The 26,832-nt window shown below is 47.1% G+C and overlaps 1 protein-coding gene across 6 annotated transcripts in view; it reads right to left on the bottom strand.

The window, feature by feature from the left end:
- The window catches only part of GNB4 (G protein subunit beta 4), a 1,465,460-nt gene that overhangs the window by 70,868 nt on the left and 1,367,760 nt on the right, over positions 1–26,832 (bottom strand). For all 6 annotated transcript variants that reach the window (XM_069618681.1, XM_069618684.1, XM_069618683.1 and 3 more), the window contains one exon: positions 12,176–12,377. In XM_069618681.1, coding sequence (XP_069474782.1) covers positions 12,176–12,377 — 202 coding nt within the window. The remainder of the gene's footprint in view (positions 1–12,175; positions 12,378–26,832) is intronic.

The raw sequence follows: 26,832 nt of genomic DNA, 5'->3' as shown, positions 1-26,832 counted from the left end.
CGACTTGCAAGGGAGAAAGGTACGCTACAATTTGATTCAAATGTGATCCACATATACCCGGACTTCGCAGCAAGTGTGCAGACACAAACTAAGATCGTATGATGCGGTGAAACGGTGCCCTACTCTGATGTTCCCAGCCAGGCTAAGGTTACAACACGAGGGGAAAACTCAATTTTTCAAGAATCCGGCACAAGCGATGGCCTACGTGGAAGCATCGATCCTCATTTCCCCTCGACCACCATGGCGGGACTGCAATGTACCCAGGAATGATGCTATGAACAATATGGACGACAAAGACTGAAGGCTCCAGGAAATGAATGGGCCGACAGTCGCCAAGACTATACGAAGACAGCAACAGCGATCGACTATCTCAGCAATGGGCGCGCAAGCGTAGAGGCATGCTACAGGCTCCCAACATAGGCCCCCCCCCCAGGTGATTCCAAAAGTTGTTAAGGGAGACATGATGTTGGGGAGGATAGTGAGGTTGAGGGGCGGGCGGGGGGGCGAAGAGGACCTAATGGGAAGTTGAGCGTTAAAGTTCAAATAGACTGGGCCTCTTTCTACCTTGTAAAGTTAAGGGAGAAAACCATAAAATCCATGGCAGATGGCGGGCAGAAAGAGTCTTGTACATATAGACCCAGGATGGACTCTACAAACTATGTACCGATATATGAACCACAACAAGCGATATGGCAATGAATTTTAAGATGATCCCGTGGAATGCGAGAGGGCTAAACAACCCGTTTAAACGCAGAAAGATCTGTGCATATCTGGACCGGCACACCCCAAACATAATGCTGCAGGAAACCCACGCACTAGACTCTGTACATAAATACATGTTCCAAAGTGAGGGAACAACAGATATTATGCTAACTACTCGTCACAGGTGAGAGGGGTGACAATACATATACATAACAATGTTAACTTTAAGGCCAGTGCAATGCACAAGGACCCTGAAGGCAGATACGTGGCGGTATCCGGGACAATTAACAATACACCAATAACCCTTCTAAACACCTATGGCTCCAACATGGACGACTTTACGTTCTATATTTAAGTAGCCACCCTTATATGCCAACACCCAGACATCCCAATTGTGTGGGGGGGAAGACTTCAACACAACACTAGACCTTGCACTGGACAGATCCAACACGAGACAGAAATCCAGTACCAAAGCTTCTCGAGCTATCCAACAGATCATGACTCAATTTGCCATGCTTGACGTATGGCGCACAAACACCCTACCTCCTCCGAGTACACCTACTATTCCTCGGTGCAGGACGCACATTCCAGAATAGACCTGTGGCTCCTCTAGGCACACTGGGTCAGCTCTGTGCAAGAGACAAAAGATCTTCCCAAGGACATGGTCTGACCACTCACCAGTCTGGCTTGAGTTACGAATGCAAAATTCCCCCAAACCACCATACACCTGGAGGATGGCCCCATCCGCACTACTAGATGAATCCCTTGTGGAAACACTAAGAATTGACAAAGAATTTTCTTTCACGGAAAATGAGAGCACAGTCGCTGAATACACTACGATCTGGGAAACATTCAAGGTCTGGCTCCAAGGGGTAATGATTGCATTAGCAGCAGGCTATTTAAAAACAATCAGAGGGGAGCTAGATAGCACTGAACACAAGCTCCGGGGTTTAGGAAATCAATATGGGGAAACATGCGATATAGCACTGCTGGGTCTGATCAAAGGTAATAGACAGAAATTCTATAAGCTTGCTGACCGCGAGACCCAACACATGTCTTGCACGGTCCAGACCATGAGATTTGGGGAGGGTGACTGAAGGCTACTAGCGGCCATAACCAGGGGCGAGCATGAAGCACAACACATCGGAGGAATCACCAAGCCTGATGGCACCACCACAGTGAACCCCGTAGAAATAAATGACCTATTCAGACAATATTATCAGACTTTGTATAATAATAACGACGAGAGGTCAGCGGAGGCTGTATCGGAATACATAGCACATACCAACCTCACAACCCTGGATGCAGGATCCAGAGAGAAACTGGGAAGCCCATTATTGGAAGAGGAAATCGTCAACGCGATAGCCTCGCTGACCTCCAACAAAGCCCCGATCCCCGATGGCATAGGTATTGAACTATATAAGAAATACAGATCTCCTCCCTCCTAAATTACTGAGGGTATGGCAGGAGGCTTGCGCAAACGGCGCGCTACCCCCCTCACTCAATGAAGCAGTAATAACTGTTCTTGCCAAGCCTGGTAGGCCCCCAAATTAAATGTCTTCTTACCGCCCGATCGCCCTAATAAATTCAGATATGAAAATATATGCCAAAATGCTGACAAAAAGACTACTACCCCACATGACCACGCTAATACATGCAGACCAGTCGGGATTCATCCCGGCCAGATCCTCAGCACTGAACATAAGACGACTGTTAGGCACAATGGCTCAGATCAACCAGGACATCCCAGCAGCAGCAATGGTGCTGGACGCGAATAAGCATTTCCACTCAGTGTCGTGGAATTTCCTACTCTGTGTACTAAAACGAATGGGGTTGGGAGGGGGCTTTTACACTTTTGTCAAACTACGATATAAGGACCCTAGGGCCATAATCAGAACCAACGGGAACCTCTCTGTGGCAATGAACATAGCCAGAGGCACCTGCCAGGGATGCAAATTCTCTCCACTGCTCTTTGCTCTCACAATAGAACCGTTTGCTAGCCGGATATGACAACACCATGGACATAGGGGAATAAACATATTAGGAACCCGCAGATTGTATCATTATAGGCAGACGATACTCTGATATACCTGAAACGCCCCTAAAGAAACATGGCCCCCATACTCGCTGAGGTAGGCACCTTCACTAGACACTCTGGATACAAGGTTAATATTCTGAAATCAGAACTGCTCCCCCTGACAGATGCCACAGCAAAACCTACCCAAATGCATGGGATGAAGTGGGCTGAGAAGTCCGTGAAATACCTTGGCGTAATGGTAACAAGAACACACAAATCATATGAAAAAAAAAATCACTCGGCTTACCATGGGAGGCTCGAAAACAAACAATCTATGGGGCAAGTTTCCATTGTCACTGATGGGAAGAATAGCCATTCTAAAAATGATAGTGGTCCCTAAACTCCTGTACTATTTCACCACCATCCCTATATGGCCAGGTAGCCAATTTTTTAAAACTCTTGGAAAACTCTCGACAGGATTCGTGTGGGGAGGAAGAAAGGTTCGGGCGAAGTGGAGCTCCCTCACTAAACCATACTAGAAGGGTAGGCTGGCGACTCCCGACTACGAGTTACACTACCTCGCAGCCCAGGCCCAATATGCAGGTATGTGCTATGACGCAGATAACACACACCCACACCTGAACCTGGAGAAACAATCTGCAGCACTGATCAACATACAGACCACTCTTGTGAGTGAACATAAACTGGACCCGTGCCCCTTTGACCCACTGTGCGCAACACTGGAGGCATGGCGGCCCATTCAGTTTAAACATAACATCACAGACCCGTATACCAAACAAATGACACTCTGGGGCAATCCCACCCCCCCGCCCCCACGATGGATCCCGACATTCAAAACTCCTGGGCTCCAGGGACCCGAATCACGAAATGAAACTAGGAGACCTCTTCCCAGAGGGGAAGTTTGCCACACTACCCAAATTTCAAAAACAAATTGGGAAATAGCCCTGTCAAGATGCTACAATACTATCGTATGCGAGCGGCGGTGCGAAGGAAATGGCAGTCATTCCCAACTGAACCCACTACCAATAATTACCTGGAACTGTTAGTGCAGCCTAACAATAAGCGCAATCTCCTATCGAAGCTATACTCCATGATCCAACAGGGTATGCCCTAAGAACAGTGGGAGGTAGACACAGAGACAACAATCGATGAATATAAGTGGGCGAAGATTTGCAACTTAACCAAAGAAGTGTCACTGAACGCCCGACTGAGGCTTATATAAAGTGCTTAACCTACTGCATTACACACCCAAACGCATATCAAAATTTACTCCGACACAACCGCAAGTCTGCACGAAATGCAACTCCACTGAAGAGACACCATACATATGTTTTGGAATTGCCCCCACATATCAGAATTCTGGCAACACATTGCCTTGACACTTCATGAAATTGTGGGGATACCTCCAACGTTGCTGCCTCTAAAATACCTGTTGGGCGACATAGGCAAAACAAACATTAAAATCTGCATGCTATTAAATCTAGGCTGCGTCATAGCCAAGAAATGAATACTACAGAAATGGAAGGCCAGAGAATCACCAACACTCAGTCATTGGTATCACGAAATGGCAGCAGTAAACGAGAATGAGATAAACTTCATACAAACCGTAACGGCAACAGCCAGGCCCAAAGACATATGGGCTCCATTCAGAACTCACAGAGTAACTATCGACGGATAAGACACAAAGTCTGATGTAGCCAAGACGCTCTGATACCCGAAATATGAATCACGCATCTAACAATGTGGTGAAATATAATTGATCTACTGCACCGTCCCATCGCCAATGCACTATGTAATGTCAACACGCTGGGAAATGTATGTACTGCTGCCTGCCTCTGACATGTGTTAGTTTAAAAGAAAAATAATAAATAAATAATACAAAAATAATCGGCAGGCGGAGCAACGGGTCATCAATAAGCACCTCCACGATCTACATCCCTGGAGGGTGTTTGTCAAACTCTCCTTTTTTTGTCCCCCAGTACACAGCCAATTCCTGACTCTGACACCTGTGTCAGTAGGCACTGTTTTACTAGAACCCCCTTCCGTCATCAACAATAGGAGAGCCGATATGATATCTAGTTAGTGGCCCCTACAACTCCTACGCACTCTTAAACACATCCACAACATGACTTGACTTAATATCACTGAATTTCCAGGGGGGTTTGAGGGGCATCGCTGTGTTCTCTCAATATTTCTTTCAAGCGTATATAATGCTATTTTTTTTTCAACATTTCTTTTTATTGTTTTGTAAAAGTAAAAAGTAATACAAAATGGAAAAGAAACATACAGCTTTCGGTCAGACATCGGATCTAGGGTGACACTGAAGCTTTGTTTCAACAAAACTGGCAAAACGGAGAAACTGAAGTCCGAAAAAGAAACAGTGGTAGGGATGGGGGGGGGGGAGGTTTGGGGGGGTCAGAGTGGAGACACAGGGAGCATCAATTTGCACAATAAGCTGTATCGGGAGTCTGTTTTGCTGCACTGTCTTAGGGCGGGAGCGTGCTCCAGGCCTGGGTTTGCCCTGCTGCTAGGGAGGTGGGAGGATTGTCAGTGTTGGGCTCCGGAGTGTGTCTCCATTTCGCCTCCGTCGGGTGTCCTCGGTCGAGTTTCTCCATCCATCGCAAGGTTGGGAGCTATCTTGCCACTCCTGGGAATTGCTGTGTGTAGTCTAGGAATGGGGCCCAGGTTTGGTGGAATTTGCTTCTGTTGTCGAAGCGCACGCCCGTGATTTTTTCTGCTGCAACTATCTCCGAGCATTTGGCCCACCACACTGGGATTGATGGGCCCTCTGGGTGTTTCCATAGCCTGGCGATTGATATTTATGCTGTCGTTAGGAGGTGCGAACAGAGGTCCGCTAGGCGGCCGGTCAGCGGGAATCGTCCTTCGTCTGTCGCCCACAGCAGGACAACTCCAGAGTCCCATGGGATTGTGAGGCCTGTGATTAGTTTGATTTGGTCGAGGACATTCCTCCAGAATTGGGCCGCTTTAGGACAGGCCCACAGTAGATGGTATAGTGTGTCTTTGTCTGAGCACCCTCTCCAGCAGTGTGATGGGCTGGAGGTGTTGCATTTGAGGATTTCTGGAGTTCGGTACCATCTGTAAAACACCTTGAAGGCTCCTTCCTTGTTGGTTATGAATTTGGAGCTTTTGTGTACACGGGACCAGATGTGGTTCCATTCCGCTGGGTCGATCTCTCTGCCTATGTCCTTCTCCCATCTTATCATGTAGGGCTCCTTTAGGGTCCGTTTTATCTAGTAGTCTGTATAGGGTGGCCACCTTCCCTTTAGGGACGGGGTGGTAGTGAGAGTACTCTCTAGGGCTGATCGTTCTCTACTTCTGGCTTGCCTGAATCCTTCGCTTGATAGCCAATGCCTAAGGTGTGCGTATCTGAACCTTTCTGTCTCCGGGACCTGGAATTTGGCCTTGCAGGCTTTAAAGTTCAGCAGATCGCCGTTTTCGAAGAAGTCTGCGATGACCTCAGTCCACCCGCTTTCCACTTGTCGAAGCTGTTCGGGGTGACGTCGGGGGGAGAAGTCCGGGTTATCCCACATGGGGGTGAGAGGGCCTGTCGTAGTTCTGCGGTTCCATTGGCGGGCTGCTTTCTTCCAGCTTGTCACTGTTTCTTGTTGCCGTCAGTGGCTCCTCGTTGGTGGCATGGCTAGGGCTTCTCATGTGTGGTAGGCATTCTATCGGCGACTGGCATCAATTGTCCTCTAGTGTTAGCCAACAGGGTCGCGGGTCATGTAGTTTCCATGCAAAGGCGTGTGAGAGCTTGGCCGCGAGGCAGTATCTGTCGACGTCTGGGACCCCAAGGCCACCCACTACGGTACTACGGAGCATGATGCGTCTTGGTATTCGTGGCTTCTTTTCTTCCCAGAAGTATTTTAGGAGGTCTGCCTGTAGCTTTTGGATGGCTTTCTTTTGGACCGTTACTGGGAGGGCCAGGCAGTGATCTAGTAGTCTTGGGATTAAGTTAATTTTTACTGCGGTGATCCTTTCGAGCCACGAAATTTCCTCCTTTTGCCACCTGACAAGGTCCTTTCGGAGTTCTGCAAATAGAGGGCGAAAATTTATTTTGTAGATTCTTACCGTTTTAGTTGGCATTTGGACTCCCAGATAGGTGAGGTGTTGCTTTGCCCATGGGATCGGGTATTTGGCTTCCAGGGAGGCCTTGCGTTTTTTCTGGACTTCGATACTCATTACTGCTGATTTCGTAAAGTTTACCTGAAATCCTGCTGCTTCTTTGAACTTTTCTAGTTCCTGCCAGATTGTTCGCATGGACTCTTCTGGTTGAGAGACAGTCAAGAGTACGTTATCGGCATAAAGGGCTACTTTGTAGGACTCTCCGCGAATCGAGAGGCCATGGCTCGCTGGGTTCGCTCGTATTCTGTCTGCGAAGGGCTCCATACAGAGCGCAAATATGAGGGGTGATAGGGGGCAGCCTTGCCTAGTGCCCTCTTGTGATGGCGATTCTCTCAGACTTGCTCCCGTTCACTCTGAGGTGTGTGGAGGGGTGTTGGTAGTTAGATAGGATCAATTTGGTGAGGTTTGGGCTGAATTTGTAATGACTTAACGTTTCCTTGATGTAGCCGCAGTCCAGCATATCGAAGGCTATATGTGCATCGAGTGACATGATTACCAGTTCCGACCCCATTCTATTAGCCGACCCGATTGTGTTGATTGTTCGCCTGATGTCTTGTGTGCTGCGGCCCGGGATGAAACCGGTTTGGTCCGGGTGAATTATGCTTGGGAGAGTCGGTGCCAGTCTGTTCGCCAGGATCTTTGCAAACAGCTTGGCATCGTTGTTTAGCAGGGTGATAGGTCTGTATGAAGTGCATTGGGTACGGCCTTTCCCTGGCTTTGTAATGAGGACCGTCACCGATTCCTCCATAGACAGAGTTGTGGAGCCCATTTCGAGGAAAGAGTTGAATAGAGTTGGCTAGCTGGGGGGACAAGATGTTGGTGTATTTCTTGTAAAACTGGGCAGTAATGCTGTCCGGACCCGGGGCCGTGTTTTTCAGCGTACAGATCGTATCGCCTACTTCCTCCGCCGTGATTGGGCGTTCCAGTGTTTCTAGTTGGAGATGTGGCAGTGCTCCTTGGACGGGTGCCAGGAAGCTCAGCTGCGCCAGTTTTGATGTAGGGGGTCCAGACGTGGTTTCTTTGTGGTGTTGTGCCAAGAGTTCAAGGATTTCCGGCTTGGTGTAGCGTAGGTTGCCGCTCGGATCTGCCAGGCATTGAATGTTATTTTCTGAGTGTACTTTTTTCAGCTTGTGCACCCGGAGGTGGGTCGCTTTATTGCTTTTTAGGTAATAGAATTGTTGTGTAGGACAGGGCCTTGGCTGAGCAGTCCGCCAGGTGCATTTCTAGTTCAGATTTCGCTCTCTTGAGTTCCCGGCCGGTAGCTTTAGCCTGGTGCTTTTTGACGGTATCCTCCAGTTCCTTGACCCTTTCCTCCAGCTTGTCTTGCTGTAGTTTGTTGAGTCTCAATGTGCAGTTGATCGCTACCCCGCGGATCACTGGTTTCATGACGTCCCAGAGGATTGCCTTTGAGGTGTCATCAGTCGAGTTCTCCGCAAAGTAGTTTGTGAGTGCCTCGGCTATTTCTGTTCTGCAAGCGGCATCCGCCAGGGTTTGGTCATGGAGCTTCCAGGTCCATCTAAGCATTTCTGGCATTCCCAGTGTCCGCAGACGCTTAACAATGGGAGCATGGTCTGAGATGGCTCTCAGACCGATCTGGATGTCTTCTATGCAGCGCAAGAGCTCGCTGTAGGTTATTAGCAAGTCAATTTGCGAGTGGCCTCTATGGACGTGAGAGAAGAATGAGCACTCCCTATCCTTCTTGTTGAACAGTCTTCAGGCATCTATGGTTCCGGTTTCCCGCATAAACTCCGCCAAGGCCAGGACTTTGGTGTAGTCCTCCTTAGTTGGGGGGAGTTTTGTCCAGGTCAGGGTCCGGTGTTAGATTAAAGTCCCCGCCGATTAGAAGTTGACCCTTGGAGAATGCCGCCACCACTGGAAGCAGGCTGCGGAGGAAGCGGTCTTGGGTGCTTTTCGGGCAGTAGACCGCCGCAAGGGTGATGGGGAGGTCGATGAGGAGGCCTTTCAGTAGTAGGTAACAGCCTTCTGGGTCCCTTTTGATTGTGATCCGAGTCAATGGCAGGTCGTGGCTGAGGAGGATGGCCACCCCTCTCTTTTTGGCCACAGCGTTTTGAGTAGCGGAGGAAGGATATCAGATTTTCATCGGCAGCTAGTAGATGTGTTTCCTATAGGCAGACGATGTCCGCTGATAATTGGGAGTTTTCATTCCACCGATTTCCTCTTGCCTGGGGCATTTAGGCCTTGCACATTCCAGGTCAACATGGTGATTTCCCTATCTGAGGTAGCCATCTGGACCAAGTACAGTTGCTAATAGGGGCGCCCCCCCTGTGGATGTCTGTCTCGTAGCTTAGTTTGGGTTTCTCGGGATCCCGATCCCTTCGAAGAAGTCTCCCATCTCCACGACTCAGTTCTCCCACTTTGAACAAAAACTTGGTTTTACGGTCCAGCCTTCCACCAACGGAACCCGTGGCTGGGCCAATGCGACCAGCTAGATAGGAGGCCATCACGCCTCTTGCATTTCCAGTGTAGCGAGAGATTTACCACATGGTGTAGTAGAGTTCCATTGAGTTAGAGTTCCTGTAGTTCTCTGGGGTTATTCTTGTGGGGTCTTAGGGTCGCCCGGTGGCTCGTCTTTACCGATTGTTCGTCTTCTTGTTCCTGGGGGAAGGCATGCGTACTCTACGGTGGTTCTGGACTCGGGACCATGAGTTCAGGGGTTCTCGCCTAGCGCCTCCAGGGCCGGGCGCTGCTCTGTCGGGTTCCTCGTCCCTGGTCTCGGGATTCATGACATTTTCTGCCTCTCTAGGGTGCGATCCACAGTGGTCTAACCTCCCAGGTGAAGGCCAGGGCCGTGGGGAAGCTCCACCGGTATGTTATTTTCTTCTCGCGGAGCCATTCTGCCATTGGTTTTAGGGCTTTCCGTTTTGCCAAGGTTGTTGACGTCAGATCCTGGTACAGCAATGTTTCTTCCAGTGGTCGACTGTTGCCAGTCCAAGAAGCCTCGCCTTTTATGCAGCATTCTCCCATTCTTGCACAACCTAGCTGTCACTCACAGCAGCTAGGGCTGTCCTGCAAGGACAGCCAGCCAGCAATCATGACCGGGTGCATACAGGTAACCACTAAGGACAGGTAAGTTTCGGCACCTCCCTAACTTCCTGCCCTGCCAAACTGCCAAACACAATGGAGCCAGAGGCGGGTTTCAGCACTGAAGCTTGCCAAAGGCAAATCGAACAAAAGGGTTAAACCTGGTTTGGCACACAGAGTAAAACCCAAGAAAGACCTCACAAACAAGAAATGGCAAAAAAAGAAGACTTGGACAATTTTGACAAAATAGTCACCCATGGGTGCTATGCTGCAGCCGAGGATTCAGCCTGTGGTAAAAAAGCACACAATGGTAGGAACATTAAACCACTGCCATCAGCCATTTAAAGTAGTGAGGGTAACATAGAAAGTGTTACATGAGTAAGTAGGAAAAGGGGCTACTAAATAACCCCCCAGCACGCCACATAAAATGGTGTGTGCTGGGCTTAAAGAGAAAAGTTAAGTTCAGCCAATTTCACTTCACTATTCTTGGGAACTGTAGTTCACCTAAGAAAAAGTATTTAAACCTTAAGAGAAATCTAAAGGATTTCTCTATTGACACTGCATTAAAGGTGCTGTGTGTCACCATACAAAATGTAGATGCCTATGGAGTTTGTCAGACTCCAAAAACAAAGAGTTCAGATCGGATCAAAAATACATGAGAGTGACAAAAAGGTCTCAATCACTCCAGGTTAGAGATTAAAAGTCCTAAAGTGCCACACAAGAGCTGGGGGTCTCTAAAGTTGAAGGGAATTAGCACAGAACTGAGAATTCTCCCCAACAACTGTTTGCAGCACTACTGCACTTTCAGCTATCGTTCCAAGAGAGGGGCGATCCCTACTTAACTTCATCTACGTTCCTTTGAGAGAGGTAACATCTCTGCACTTAACCCAGGGGCCTGCTAGACTGGGCGCACTTGTTTCTCCCTTCTCCCTCCCTTGCACCTCGTCTGTACCTTTCCATGTCCTGAATTTACTATGCCTAGTAAGTTCTGTCTTGTCCCCCTTTGTCTCCCCTCCCTAATCTGGTTGAGCATGTTACACTTCATGCACTTGCACTAGGTGAAATGCTGTCAGGCCTAGTACGCTAGTTACTTTTTGTTAGATCATTTGGAAACTTCAAGGCCTAAGAATGACTACTGTTTTTCCCTGCTCCCTTAAAGCGCATTGAAGCACTTCACTTGTGTATAAGCGCTGTACAAATAAACAATTACTATTAGAATCTTAGGAATCTAAACAAGATCCAGGTCACAGAACTGAGTGTTTAACCACACAAAAAGCTCTATGAGGTAGTTTTGGAGGGTAGCGGAATGAAGTGAACATGAAATGGACAAAACCCTTATTAAAGGTTGGTTAGGCAGTCTTGTATCATACACATTGGTAAAATAATATACATTTTTCTCATACGTTTTTATCATGCATCTTCACCTATACAGGATAAACCGGTCGCAGAATAAGGTTGATGGCCAGCCATTGTTTTCAAGTGTTCCACTGGTTCGACAGTGTTCTTCTATTCCACAGCAGTTCTAGCTCTGCTTCATAAGTATACTAGCCTAGTTATGGTTTTGTTTCGGATATGTTCATATTTTGACAAGGGATTTCTTAAGTGACTCAAATTATTTTTTTAAAGGCTTTATTTGGTTTATTGATTACAAACCTTTTGCCTTAAAATTACAAAAAAATCATGAAGAAATTAACAATCATTTTGACTTGAAAGTAACAGTAAATTTCATTCCATCAAGCTAACCGATAGGTGACTTTTTTTCTTATTTTTATTGAAAAAAGTGACTCAAATTTGAATTTCTTGGTGCTTTTCAACCAAGTTTAGGGTATTTTCTAAAAGTCACTAGACAGAACCAGCACTCAGAACATCCAATCAGATACCATGCATGCACATGTATACTTTATCAGCTGTCTTGGGTTGTACACAACTTTAAATATATTACAGCTGCTTGGAGATCTGTCTATTATTTTCTAAGAGCAAATGATTGTGGTTTGTCTTCATTCATAGGCACATTACCGAAAAATCTGCATTTCAGGTTCAGACTAAGTATTCTTTGCAGCAAAGTCGTTATACAACCACATATTCAATCCAATTCTGGAAACCAGTATATAGCTTGAGTAATGCAGATCAGAGTGCATGGCTCAAAACCTGACCACCACAAATGATTCTTCATATTCACAGGTATGGAGGGATTCAACAAACAGCGGTGAGGCCTAGTTGTTCTATTAACAAGCACAACATGTAACTTACGCAAACAGCATTGATATCAGACACATGTCCTGTGAATGATTGCCTGCACATTCCATCCCGAATATCCCAAAGCTTAGATGAAGCATCACAAGCACCAGAAACAAATGTCCTCATGTCTGGACTAAGGGAAAGACTCATTACATCTCCTGTGTGTCCTGTGAAGGTGGTGGTTTGTTGGCCAGTTTCGATGTCCCAAAGAGCACTGCAGATGAAAATAAATACACAGTTGCTAAAAATGTAAGATATTAAACATGTACAACGTGAAGGCAACATTTTACAGTGCCATTTTCCTGATTTGTTTTAAGTTTAAGCTTCAATGAAAACACAAGTGTATCAGATCACTGCATATACATGCAAATATGTATACAGAAACATTTCAGAAAAAGCAAAGAAATCAATTGAGCGCATTACACTGCTGGTCAGTTAACTATAAAACTTGTATTGCTTTCAATCTTCAGATGTGGGAGCACTTCTTGATGCACTATAGTCTTGATTATAAGCAATGACTAATGATTTGGTCAATTTGAAAGCTTGTAAAAGCAGACACCATCTAGAACATTCACTTCATTGCAATGCGTTATTCATACTAAGATTGTAAAATCACTGCATATCAAAACTAATATCAGGTTTTGTTTTTAGAAAGTCATGAAACAATGGTGATTTGATCATCTCTCTTGGTGAGGGCACCCTTACCCCCAATAATCTCATGAATGTCAAAGGAACCCCATTCTTGCTTGGCAACCTGGGAAACCGTTTCCCCAGCCTTTTCCATACTTCCTTGTACTTCAGAAGCTAAACTTTCCTGTCACTTGCCCTCAAAACACCATTGGTTAACCATACCTCTGGCAAGAGATTACAATTGCCAGATGCCTCCATAGAGACACTCCAGGACCCTAAACTCGTCCTGAAGGCCACTTAGATCCCTCTTCAATTATCTTAACACCCTAGCCTCCTGTGAAATACACAGCTCTCTAATAAAAAAATAACTGAAGGTACTCTACACTGTAATTTTGGAGTCAACAGAAATGACATTTCTAACCAGGTAGTGTTGGATTTCATCTTCAAGAGCTTTCTCAAATACATAATATGAACACACCTAAGCAGCAAGCCCTTTGAAGGGATGTGAAACCATGGTATTGACATTGTGGCCACCACTGCATGAGTGCTATAACACTCAATGGGGTAGAGTTATGCAGTTCCCCAACCAAATGCAGCACCCTCACAGAGAACAAGAAAAAGTCAATCAGCCATGTTGGAGCATAAATCGAGGAATGAAATGTGTACTCCCTCATCCCATTAAGGTGCTGTCTCCAGATAGCCACCACACAAAAGAGAACCATTATCTGCTCAATCTCCCAGGCTGCTGGGGCAGTAACCCTGCTTGCTGCAGGTATTGTGACGATTCAATGAATGGCGTCAATTCTCCCCAGGGGGGAATCCCCTTCTGCTAAGCCAAGGCAGTGCAGCCACTATCCAATTATACCCTTGGGGGTGGTATAACGCAGGAGGATCTGCCAGAGGAGGATTCCCTTCTTGGTGATAGGGATGCATATTCTCGGTTGTCACCTTTTTCCGATACACTCCCTCTCTTCCCTATGCACAATATACCATCTAAGACATCTATAATGATTCATGACTCCACTTCCGTCCCCAGTACTGAGACGAACAAGAACTGTGGCAGAAGAAAGATTACATCTGAAAAACATACGAGACTACGAACCTCGTTTTCAGCCCAGGTATAAAAATCAAGAACCGATCAACATGGTCGTCGAGATGGCCTAGCCAGAAGCAGGAGGACAACAAAGAGGGAAACCGGGAAGCATGACGCATGAGAGGCTGAGTCTATCCGAGGGTGGTGGACCCTCAGTACCGGAGAACTGAACTGGTACAGTCCTGCAGCAGTTGGACTGAGATAAATTGCAAACCTTAAGCGAGGCAGTGCCCCCCCCCCCCCCATAGACGTAAGGTGGATCGGTGCTCTGGCTGAAAGGAGCCGTGGAACAGAGAGGAGGGAAGGCCCTGACACGACCACAGGTGTTGAGTGGACTGGTGTTAAGACTGCAAGGAGCCAAGAAAGAGAACTGTGGCAAGGCAGTGGCGTGACCGCCTAGGAAGTGGTTTTGGGGGTTGGGCCATTTGGTCTATTAACAGCACCGAAACTGCAGGGAGCCTGGAGCAGTGAAGAAGCACCAGAGCTGCTGAAGACTACAAACACCAATGGCACTGGAAGGGAGAAGACATAATAGCTGAGGAGATCGCACCCCGTATCGAGAGGTCCCCAGAGGTAATGGGGAATATGGGTGGTATGACAAGGGTGGGAATCAAAAATGTTGGTCCCTACTTCAGGCCGAGTTGCCTGATAAGACCAAACTAAAGACCCAGAGAATTCACATTAGAAGTCTACTTCCTCGCGGCAGTTTTTGGCGGGAGAGTGAACCAAGGAAGCCGGATAAAAAGAGAACCAAGGGTTGTGGACCCAACACTAAATCTTCACTGTGAAGTACTCTTCCTCATGACAGTACTGGGCAGAAGAATGAACCGGGTAGCTCAAATACAAAGAAGAGAAAAAGGAAAGGAAAAAGCCAGGGGAGGGGAGTCATTCCCCCTGGTTACAGTGCTGAACTATACAATGGCCTTTCAGCCAGGGGAAGTGAGTCATTCCCCCTAGCTTTTGGTTGGAAGAAGAAAAACCTTATTTGATTTTTGACTTTTTGGAATCTAATACGAGGAGAAGGGAGTGATTCTCCTGGGAATGGAACTTTCAGTTAAGACTTTAGTTTGAAGTGTAAAGGATAGAGATAGGATTTGACACACGACGGTGGACTCTAAGTTTTGATATGATAGGTTATTTATAATGCGCTTAATACCCAGAGGTTTCTAAGTGCGGACCTGGCGATCTAACCTGTGTTGCTGCGTGTTGTGTTGCTTCAAGGGCAAGCACGTTGCCCCTAAGATATCCTCCCTAGAAGTTACGGACATTATGACAGAACTATTAGTATTTTATTCGAGGCAAGTAAAACCCTTGTTTGAGATAGGGAAAATTAGGTTTTCTCTTGCTTTTCATTTGGCTAATAAAAGTATATAGCTGCAAACATGGCACCCGTGCGTCAGTCTCCTCCTGGACCCTTACGGTATTAGACCCATGAACATTGACCAATGTGGTGCTGGTACACCCAACATAGCAGGCAGCCACCAAAATCCCCCAGAAGTATGAATCGCCTTACAAACTTAGTTTAGAGTTTGGCATATAATTACAGCCACCTCTCCCTAGAGCTCACTGCATGGGAGGAGACACATCTGTGGCAGGCAGACACACAAGACAACGTATTTGGTATTTTACATGGAGAGGTGTACTTCCTTCAGAAATGCAATGTTGATCTTGGTGCAAGTTAGATAAGAGGACCTTCCAGTTCACAACGGGCTAGCCGAGTTCCCAGATATTGCCAGTTATGAGATTAAGGTTTATCCTCTTCACCACCTCAAATTATTCCCCACAGACATTATGCAGGAATGTATAAATAATAGCAGAGCTCTAATGAGCTTTGATGCCGGCCCCATAACCAGGTTTCCCACCTGTATTAAAAAAGGTTCCAAAACTAGAGCCATTGACACTCCCAAACCACCACACACAATGACCAACTACACACCAAATATCATCCCTAATGACATTCCTAAACAGGAGGCATTTGCTTCGGTAACACCATAAGGCCAGTGGATGCAACAACCCAGCTTTTGCACAAGATTAAAATATGAGCACTGAAATATTAATGCACAGCCAACCCAAAAGCCAATTAAAAAAATAGAATTAAAAAAAAGACAGTCAACTGTGCCCCTGCAAGGAAGAATATTTGTATCAACAATTTTGAGTGATTAATATTATGACACTTAGTACGGAATCTATCAGTCATTTGCCAGCCCTCACCAAAGACTGGGAAATCTGAGCATTCATCTTACTCCGCATTCACAAGTTCAGTCTGCTCACTGGGAAAAGGTCAACAATTTCACTGGCTGCCTAAGATGCTGTAAAAAGGGAGTATTTTCACTACGTACAATACAACTGCAGGGAATAACAGCACATAATATTTCACCGACACGGACTAAATGAGTACAAGGATGAGTAGTTGCTTAACAGCCTACTCCGTCCTAAAATGTCACTGACACCCACTAAATGACTTCTGCTCTGCAGCAGTACAAGGATGAGTAGTTGCTAACCATCCTACCCAGCCCTCACAATTCTCCAAAACAAGAGTGATCTCAACCAAAGTCACAGGGAAAGACATCTAAATCTTTTGCGGTAACGTGGGGAGAGGTAAGGCTATACCGAAGAGGAGTGTGAATGTGAAATAGTAGCAACCTAAACAGCCAAGTACAATTGTCCAAAGTAAAGGAATGTCCAATCGAGGTTCTATAAAAATATATGGATTTTAATTAAAACACACCATATGCAACAATAACTAAACAGAACTGTGGAAAGAACAATGAATATGCAAGAGACAAAGATGCAGGACTCTGGGTAATGAAATCGGGTTGAAAGGCAATCAACCACAATGTTCATAAAAGGATATGCTCTTTTTCGAAAAGGGATGTACAAAAGTGACCTTACCAGACTCTAGGGCCCAAAGATGGACCGAGAGTGCAGGTGAACAGTCAATACTCTCTCGCTGTTCTTGGCTTCTTGACAGAACCAAACCAGACTTCTTGGCGCTGTGCGAGCGGTTTAAATCCGGTTTGGATACAGCAAGTCACAAGGATCTAGATGGGGAGCAGGCATAGAGTTGGGTTCGAAGTGAGCCACACAGTTGCTCGAAATCATCGTGGGGACGTGTTTCTGGTTCAAGCTTAGGGCTGTTGAAGTGCGGCAGCAAATTGGTTCAGGATACAGCAACAGTGGTCCAAAGAGCTTGAAATAAGTGCCAAGGCAGCAGTTTCCCTTGGTTTGAATGCATTTACAATATAGGAGACCAGCTGTTTGGCTTTTTCAGTTGCTGCAAGTCCCAATCCAGGGGCTCATGGACAAGATAGGTCCTTGGTCTCCCAAGCACAAGGGAGGCTGCCATACACATGCACGAGTCCCGTTAGGTCCTGTGTACCAGAGTAGCTGGAAGAGAGGCAGCTTGCTCCAACAGCAGGTCACCCCCAATGTGCTCTGGGCCTGGTTAAGGAGAGCATAGCTTTCCTCTGCCTTGGACCACCTGCCTTCATCTCACAACTGGAGCACTTTCGAAAAGACTGCTCTAACCAGCAGGGTCGAATGAAATCTTCTTGAAGGGTTGAAGTCCAGGGATGTATCAATGAAGGCGTGGGAGACGCCCTCCTTTAAAGGCAAAAGCCCACAGGTGTTTGGACAAAAGCAACCGCGTTCAGGGATGCAATGTCCTTTAGGCAAGTGGTCTTTGCCTTCTGACATCATACCCAAACTGCTTTGTGCTAATGGAAGCGGGGGGAGAGGGGGACAGGAAAGAAAAGGTATAGAGGGAAACAAGATAGGGGAAGCTTCCTCCAACTACGCGGACCTCCCTCTGTCTATATTATCCCTGCCCCCTTCCCTTGTCCGTAGCATCGAAGGCTCTTTTGGTATGCTGCATCCTTATGCAAGTCTAGTCTTTTTGGGATGAGTGTGCCCTTTTATTCCCGTTTCCCAGGACAGCTCCTGCAGCAGAGAGGCATTACCAGACATCACAAAGGATCAAAGGGGAGGCACAGTTATTCAGTCTCCTGGCATGCAGTCTGACAAGGCCAGGCTGTATGACCAGAATACACACATTATGTTACCAATTTGATGTGGCTTTATAGTTATGTAAATTAATATCTATATCCACATACCCTAACTCAGGTATGGTTTTATGTTTAAATAAGATTAAACGGACACCATAATAGTAATTCCGCAAGACTGAGGTTTTGGAACAGAGAAGAACAAGTTACTTACCAACTGGTAATGTTCTTTCAAATGGATGTTCCTCCAACGTATTCCTCATCTTAGATTTATTCCATCCAGCTTTGGCTGCTTCGGAATTCTTTTCTCGGCAGAGGGCGCCGTGAGTCAAGTTGAAGTCCCTCGTAGGCCTCCGTCGAGGGTGACGTCATCGGGTATAGAAGTAGCATGCACGGCGCCCGTTGGCCTCAGTTCTGTTTTTGTCCTCTTGCTCTGCTGTATAGATAGTGTAGGTAGCTAGGTGTCAGCCTTGCGAGAGTTGAAGTGGTAATAACGCCGGAAAATCTACAGAGGGGTAGGATGGGAGGGCGATAAGGAATACGTTGGAGGAACATCCATTCGAAAGAACATTACCAGTTGGTAAGTAACTTGTTCTTCAAATGGATTGTGTCCTCCAAGGTATTCCTCATCTTAGATAGACTCCCAAAGCAGTGTAGAAAGCTCTCGAGGAGGGAGTAGATTTTTATTATTATATAGCTCAATATAACACTGCTTTACGGAAAGCAAGCTCTTTAGACTGGGAAGCATCCAGACTATAGAATTTAGAAAAAGTGTGCATCGATGACCAAGTTGCTGCTTCACAAATAGATTTTATGGGTACATCTCTTTGAAGGGCTGTCGAAGAGGCTCTGCCTCCGGTAGAATGGGCTCTCAAGCCTTCTGGTGGATCTTTGCCCGCCAATCTGTAGCATTCTGAAATGCAAAGCACAATCCAACGGGATAGGGTTTGTTTTGACACCGAATGACCCAATTTCCTTCCGATGTAGCCAATGAAAAGTTGATTATCCACTCTAAGCTTGGTGAGCCTAGAAATGTAAAGGCTTAGAGCTCTTCTCGGGTCCAGCCTGTGCAATCTTTCCTCCTCCTTACTGGAATGAGGTGGAGGATAGAATGCAGGCAGAATAGTTTTCTGATTTAAATGGAAATCAGACAACTTTAGGTAAGAAAGAGGGTTTAACCCTCAATACAACTATGTCCCTGTGGAACACAGTATAGGGCAGCCCAGAAGACAGTGCATGCAATTCTCTCACTCTTCGTGCAGATGTTAGAGCAACCAAGAAAACTGTTTTCAACGTTAGTAATCTTAATGGACAAGTGTCCAAGGGTTCAAAAGGGGCACACAATTAAAACTTTAGAACCAGATTAAAGTCCCAAACTGGGACTTGGAAAGAAGGAGGGATCACAATGGTGAGTCCCTTTAAGAATTGTATTATCAAAGAAATTTTAAAGTAGGAAAATTCTTCCGAAGAGCGCTTGAAAATGGAAAGCGCTGCAAGATAACCTTTAATGGTCCCGACATTTAGGCCTCTATGTGCCAGGGACAAGAGTAAAGACAACACTTCTGGGATAGAACACAGAAAAGAATCAACAATCTTTTCCCTGCACCAGTTGCAAAACTTCTTCCAGCGGAAACGGTACAGATATTTTGTTTCTGGCCTTCTTGCCGAAAGCAACACTTCCATGATGTCATCTGGAAGGTCCCAATCCTTGTATGTCAGCATTTCAGATACCAAGCATGAAGGTCGAGAGTCCTGACCTCTGGATGGAGAGCCTCGCCCTCCATTTGTGAGAGAAGGTCCTCTCTCTGAGGAAGACGTAACCGAGGGCTGATGGACATGTCTAAAAAGGTCCCGGTACCACGTTCTCCTGGCCCAATCCGGAGCAATTTGGATCATGCGGTTTCCGAACCGTCTCAATCTCCTGATGACTTGAGGAATGACAGGAATCGGAGGTAACGCGTATAGCAGTGGGAAGATCCACTCCACCACAAACGTGTCCCCTAGGGCTCCTCTTAGGGAATTTCCCTTGAGCAATACTTTTCGCAATTCCGGTCGATTCCGGTCGCAAACAAGTTTACTTGAGGGGTTCCCCAAAGGGTGAAGATCTCCTGAAGGACTTCCTGAGCCAGTTACCACTCGTGGGACACTGTACTCTGCCTGCTCAGAGCGTCCACCGTCATATTCTCCTCCCCGGCTAGATGAACTGCTGTTAAGGAGATTCCTTCTTGAATTGCCCAATACCAAAGCCGCATTGCCTCTCTGCACAGAGGTAGTGACCCTACACCACTTCTTTTCTTGAGGTAATGCATGGCCACTGTGTTGTCCGTCATCAAGACTTTTTTTCCCCCCCTGACAGATGGCAGGAAAGCCTTCAGCGATAATCTGATTGCTCTCAGCTCTAAAAGGTTGATTTGTAGTTTGGACTCCGATGGAGACCAACGACCGCTGATTGTCAGATCGTTGGCATGAGCTCCCCACCCCATGAGTGAGGCGTCTGTCACTACTGTAATCTCCGGCCATGGTTGCCAAAAATGTTCTCCTTTTCGGATGTTCTCTGTGCAAGTCCACCACAGAAGATCCTGCCGAACCTTGTTCGGAATCTGAAGGAGATCGGTTATTCGACCTGAGAACTGGGACAATTGAGTCTTTAGAGCCCATTGAAGGGATCTCATCCTCAGGCATGCTTCTGGTACTAGAAAAATGCAGGATGCCATGAGGCCAAGCAACCTCAAGAAGTCGTAGGCCTGGAGATTTTGGGCATTTTGGAATTTGGAAACACCATCTGAAGAATGTCTTGAGCCCTCTGCTTGGGAGGCGAGCTCTTTCCCAAGGATGCGTCTAATACAGCCCCTATGTAATGGAGCTGTTGGGAAGGGGTCATTCATGACTTCTTGAAATTGAGGGAGAAGCCCAGTCCGTGGAGAAAGTGGCAGGTGACTTTCAGATGATCCAGGGCTTGTTCGGCAGAACGTGCCCTGATCAACCAATCGTCCAGGTAGGGGTAGATGTGAATCCCCCCTCTCTTGAGGTATGCTGCCACGACTACCATTATCTTGGTGAAGACCCTCAGGGTGGAGGTCAACCCGAATGGCAGGACTCGAAACTGATAGTGCGAGTCGCCAACTACGAACCTCAGGTATTTTCTGCGCTTGAGATGGATTGGCACATGAAAATAAGCATCCTGGAGGTCCAATGACACCAACCAATCCTGAAGTTGAAGGGCCTGAAGGATCTGAGAAAGAGTGACCATCTTGAACTTGTCCTTCCTGATGAGCTCGTTCAAGCCTCTTAAGTCCAAGATGGGTCTCAGTCCTGCATCCTTTTTGGGAATAAAAAAAAATATGGGGAGTACCATCCCTTGTTCCTCTCCGCTACAGGTACTGGTTCTATAGCACCTTTCTCCAGCAGGGTTAAGACTCCCTGCTGTAGGAGCGGGTCTGGAAACTTCAGCGGGTCTGGTGTCTCCCTGGTGGATTGTTTTGAGGTTGCGTTAGAAAAGGGAGGCAGTAACCTTGGGCTATTATTTCTAGAGCTCAAACATCTGAAATAATGGCTCACCATTCTTGCAGATGCTGTGACAGCCTGCATCCCACAGGTGTCTTGTGATACAAGTCCTCAAAGTGGTTTTGTGGCGGTTGCTGCGGCCGCTGATAGTAAAGAGGCAGCAGCTGGGGCTGGCTTTGCATGTTTTCCTCATCCACCACAAGTGGCTTTTTTCTGGCCTCTTTGAATGGCCATTTCTCTCGCCTTTCCATATGAAGAGTAGTAACGAAAGGATCGTCCCCTCCAAGATTGTCCTGATGCATGAAAAGGCTGAGGTTGCCTAATAGCAGCTCCTAAAGATTTGGCAGCCGCTTTTGAGGACTGCAACCTCTCAAGGCTCTAGTCAGCCTTGTTGCCAAAAAGGTGAGACCCGTCAAAGGGCATGTTCAAAAGACTGTTTTGCACGTCTGGTGCGAAACCCGACTTTCGCAACCATGCAAATCTGCGCATTACTGTGCTAGTGGCCCTGGACCTGCTCACACTATCTGCAGTGTCCAATCCAGACTGAAGGGATTCCTGCATGGCCTCCTTTCCATCTCTAACAATGGCTAGGAATCCTTCCCTCTCTTCCCCTTCTGGTATGTGCTCCGCGCCATTGCAATGCACTCCCACAGAGAGTACAAAAATGTTGCCAAGGCACATGTGGAGTTGGTCGATTTTAACGCCATACTCCCAGCTGAAAATACCTTGCGTGCCCAACCATCCACACGCTTGTCGTCCATATCCGGAGGGATGGAAGGGTATGCCACCTTATTTGAAGCTGTGGCTGCCTGGACCACTCTCAGGAGTAGGGTGTTTGGGCAGATCACCGGGGTCGCTACTGGAAGGGCGGAATTTTGAAGTGAGGGACTTACTGACATGAGGAATTGAGTCCGGGGTCTCCCAATTTTTGGCCACCCTATTTTGTAAGGCTACATGGAAGGGTAAAATCGGATCTTCGGTGGGGCCATGATCCAATACATCAGTCAGATCATCCTGGATGAACTGAGTTGGTGGTCTAGCCCATCCTAAATAATCGACCACCTTTGTCATTAGCTACCTGTATGAGGGACTGGCAAGTCCCCTGGTTCTGGCCAGCCAAAATCTGTCTCAGGTGAAGTGTCGATTCCACTTGCATTATGCAAGGTTTCCATCAGATCTCTCATTCTACTTTCCTCAGAAATCAGGCATTCTGGGACATTCGGGGTGCCATACACTAGACCAAAAGGAACATTCCCCTCCTCCTCCTGCTCCTCAGACCTCTCTTGTTCTTCAAAAATTGAAGTTAAGGATTTAAAATATTCTTTCCTTGGTAGAGGTTTATACATTTTTTCTGGAGGAGGTGTTGCAGTAGAGACTGAAGGCTTTACAGTCTTTGCAGCTTTTTCTTTTGCTGCTATTTTGACAGTTTCTGGCTGAATTGGAGCCTTTAAAAAATTTGGCGCCGAGGGCTTCGTCGACTAAGCTGGCTTCGAGGGTGTCGAGGCGCTCTTCGAAGGCTCGCCCTTCGAGGTGCGTCAGGTTCCCAATCTTTTCTCCTTCGATCACCCGGGCTCGAGGGCGCGCGAGTGTCGGAACGGTAACGCTCTCGGCCGGCTTCCGAGGAAGGCGCAGACCGAGTCTTAGCCTTTTCAAAAACCTCCATCATTTTAATTCTAAATGCTTCCCATTCTTCGGTGGAAGAATGTTTTGTGGGGCATTTCATTCCCTTGGGGGATTCGTCCGAGAACGAGGTGGAAGGGGACCGGTGGCGTCTTTTTTTGGACTTTTTTTAGTCAAAGACGAAGAGTGGTGTGAATCACTTCGGGACCTAGACTGATGCTTTTGCCTTTCGCGTCAAGGAGATTTCTCCTCATGGAACCTCGACTCGACGCTTGAGGCTTTTCGGTTGGGTTTTCGACCTACCTGTAGTTTTCCTTCCTCTCTCGCAAGGCCTTCCCCGTCATTGCCTGACACTTCGTACAAGCCTCCATATCGTGGCCTTTACTGAGGCACCACAGACATTCTTGGTGCGATCCGTGATGGACATTTTGGAACCGCAGGATTTACACTTTTTGAACCCCGAACGCGGGGTAGTCGGGGTCGACGACGAGGACATCTCGAATATGGCTTCACAAACGCTTCACAGAACTTCGAGGCGCGCCGAGTCTCCGAAGCAACATGTACTGCAGAAAAACGGAACGGAGACCAACGGGTGCAGCGTGTGCTACTTGCATACCTGATGACGTCACACTCGACGAATGCCTTCGAGGGACTTTGACTCGACGACATGGACGAACGGCGCGCTCTGCTGAGAAAAAATGTACGTAGCATCTAAAGCTGGATGGAATATATCTAAGATGAGGAATACGTTGGAGGACAATCCATTCGAAGCATAGCTTTAAATGCTGTCACAGCAGCTGTCAAAAGAGCAACTGTGCGCTCAACCTGCTCGGTGGCACTGTAGAGCAGGTACTGCAGATCAGGAGACTGATGATGCAGGTCACATGTGACTATGCTTTTGGAATGGAGCTTATGAAAGGGGGATCAGGTTAGCAGATCAGCCTTTCTGAGATGGAATTACCCTCATGTTTTATTCATTAATAAAAAATAAAAAAGCCAGTGCTTCTACAGCCTTGCCAGATGGCAATTCCCCTCTCACACACAAAGTACTGTGGCTCCACAAATTATTGGCTAGCTGTCTGAATTACCACAGTAAAGTCTGTAGAGAGTAAAACCAAGGCACGATCAAATTCATTATTTGCTTTTTCCCAGGATAGATGGAAGATGGTCCCTGTCTCCATAGTTCGGACGTTTGGCAATTACCTTGCTCACATGGGCCCCAGGCACTAGTTTAGGCGCCTAGGCACTAGTTTCACGACTAGCAAATATGTGTTTTCCAGTCAAAGGGATTTATTAGCATGTTTTCCAAAATCAATTCAGTATTTCCGATGCCTACAGACACGGGCCGATCTATTGGATCATCACAACCAGACCGTGAGGCCCTCTTTCTTGCAGTGCATACCCGGAGAGCGATCACCAGGTTTTTGAAGACTGCACAGTTGCTATTCTGTGTATCCTTCAGGTCAGAAATGTCACTTTTCCCAGCCACTGTCCACTGCCATCTAGCCTTTCCTGTATATGCTCCATCTTACATGCTAAATTGACCACCTTGGCACACAGCATATCAATAGGAGTCTTCAGCTGGGTAAACATAACTTTAGTTTTAGGACTGGTCTCTTCATCCACATTATTACACAAGGCTAATGAAGATGGGTTAGCTTGGCTTGAGGTGGTTTATTGCATCTGGACCTTTTACTAATTTCTAAGTTTAGGCTGGCGGCATGGGCTTTATCTGTTTTCCCCACATGGGCCAATGTACCGCAAACAGGTCATACAATAAGAGGCCCCAAAATACCAGCAATGCACTGAAGGTACCTATAGGAAACAGTAGGAGAAGCAGAAGTTGAGCAATCTAGTCATGTGGTACGATACGTTCTCAGAACAGTGGCTGCAGGCTCAGCAGGGCACCATTTGCTGCCAGAACCCCTCCCAATGAACAGTCCTGCAGATTCAAAAAGCTTGGTGCCCACGGGCCAATTGCCACTAATGATGGTCTACTTCCTGACTCAATGCAGTCCATTCTCTCTAGCATCCACTCACCCACCTGTCGACTCTGAGGACTCAGACACAGTAATCAACAAGCAGCACTTGTTTTCTGTGCCCCTTCATGGGCAAACCCAGTCACCTCTGCTTTGCCACTAGCCGAATGAGCCTCAGTTGATTGTGTTCCACCAGAATACTATGCACCTGCATAGACTGCAAGAGTAAGGCATGGCCATTAGGGTAACAAAACTGTACAAGCTGTCCACCAGCCCCCCTCTCTGACGGAATGCTGTGTACTCTGTCCTGCACTCATTTAAAGGCCCCCGCCAAAAGGATAGACAGCCAGGTCAGATAATATAAAGGGAGATAGTGTCATAGATGGCTCAAAGACTAATCCAAAAACCCAGAGATGGTTCAAGGGGTTTTATTAAAGGTTTCAGCAGGGCACTAAGGCTGCTCGTCGCTCTCACGCTTTGATTTTTACCCTAGCCAGGGTGTCCCTTTTCTCCAGGTTAGCAGATAGAGAATATTGACCCCCCCCCCCCCCCAACTATCCATTTTCTAGATAGTTGGTTGTGATAACCTAAAAACAGTTGCCTTTTCGATCTATACTTCCTCAGGGACTTCATAGACTCACCCTACACTAGTGTCTACCAGAGAAGTGGGGATGTGCCTTTAGACACATTTCCCAATTCTATAGTCTTCCCTTTGCACCCTCCCGTCCCCCTATATGCTTGAGATCCCCCCTCTGACTCTACTCTCCTACTTCCAACTCGTCCCCACCTTCGCTTCTACTCCTTGCACCTCTCCTCCTGACCTTCCGATGGCTCTCGGTCCTATCTACCTTTGATGCTGCAACTTACACCTACCTTTGATGTTGCAACTCACACCTACTCTTCCACACCCTACCACTCTCACCTGCACACTACTAAAACTCCACTCAACCTTCTAAGATAAACCGCTTTCACTGTCACATTCACTCCCTTCACTGCCCCTTAATCGCATTCGCTAGTCTTTCACTTGCACTCACTAACCAATACCTCACCAGATCTACAATCGCCTCCACATTCTTCTCCACCATCCTTCCTCCTGTGTCTCTTGGCCCTCCTCCTCCTCCACTCACTTGAATAACCCACAACTTCCCGTTTTCTGTGTGATAATTTTCACCCCCCTCCTCCTCCCCCCCTCTGGCTGTTAAGATGGCCCTGGCCAATCTGCTCCGTCTTTCCAGCCAGGGAGGGATCAGAACTACAGAAGTTTTGAAGAAGTGGGTTGAGCCCTGCCCCTTTTCTCCATGTGGCGCAGCCGCGCTGCAAAGTATCCTGGTTTCTTTCGAAGTCTTGGCTTGGTACCACTTAAGGAAGTTCAGCTCTTGTGAGTTGTCACTCTGTTTAAAAATCTTGGTGGACTAGAGGGCATCAGTGGTTTAACTACCACACAGGTCCAGGCTGAATTTGAAAAGCGGCTGTATAGGAGCCCCGGCTCTTTGTTGGATTGTTCTCTCCCCGCCCACCCCCCCCCCACCTCCAGCAGTGTTTGTACTCAGACCGTTTAGAGCTCAAGGGAGGCGCATAAAGCTTAAGGCAGAAAAGCTCAAGGTAGGCACGTAGGAGTTCTGGCTCTTTATTCTGGCTCGCCCCTAGCCGCCCACCACACCACCAGCTGGGGTATGCTACTGGATTGTGTGGGGGCTGACAGGTTGCTGTCCTGTGGTGGTGGTCTCATGATTGTGGCTTCTCTGGAATTGCTGGAAAAGAAAGAACTTGGCCAGAACATTTGGGAAGAGACATGGGGTGATACAAAGTGGTACTGCACATGTATAGGTTTACACTTGGGGA

This window comes from Ambystoma mexicanum, chromosome 10 (genome assembly GCF_040938575.1).
Source record: "Ambystoma mexicanum isolate Mex_15411 chromosome 10, UKY_AmexF1_1, whole genome shotgun sequence".
NCBI classification, from domain to species: domain Eukaryota; kingdom Metazoa; phylum Chordata; class Amphibia; order Caudata; family Ambystomatidae; genus Ambystoma; species Ambystoma mexicanum.
Note: the sequence above shows the minus strand (reverse complement) of the source record. Positions and strands in the feature narration are given on the sequence as shown.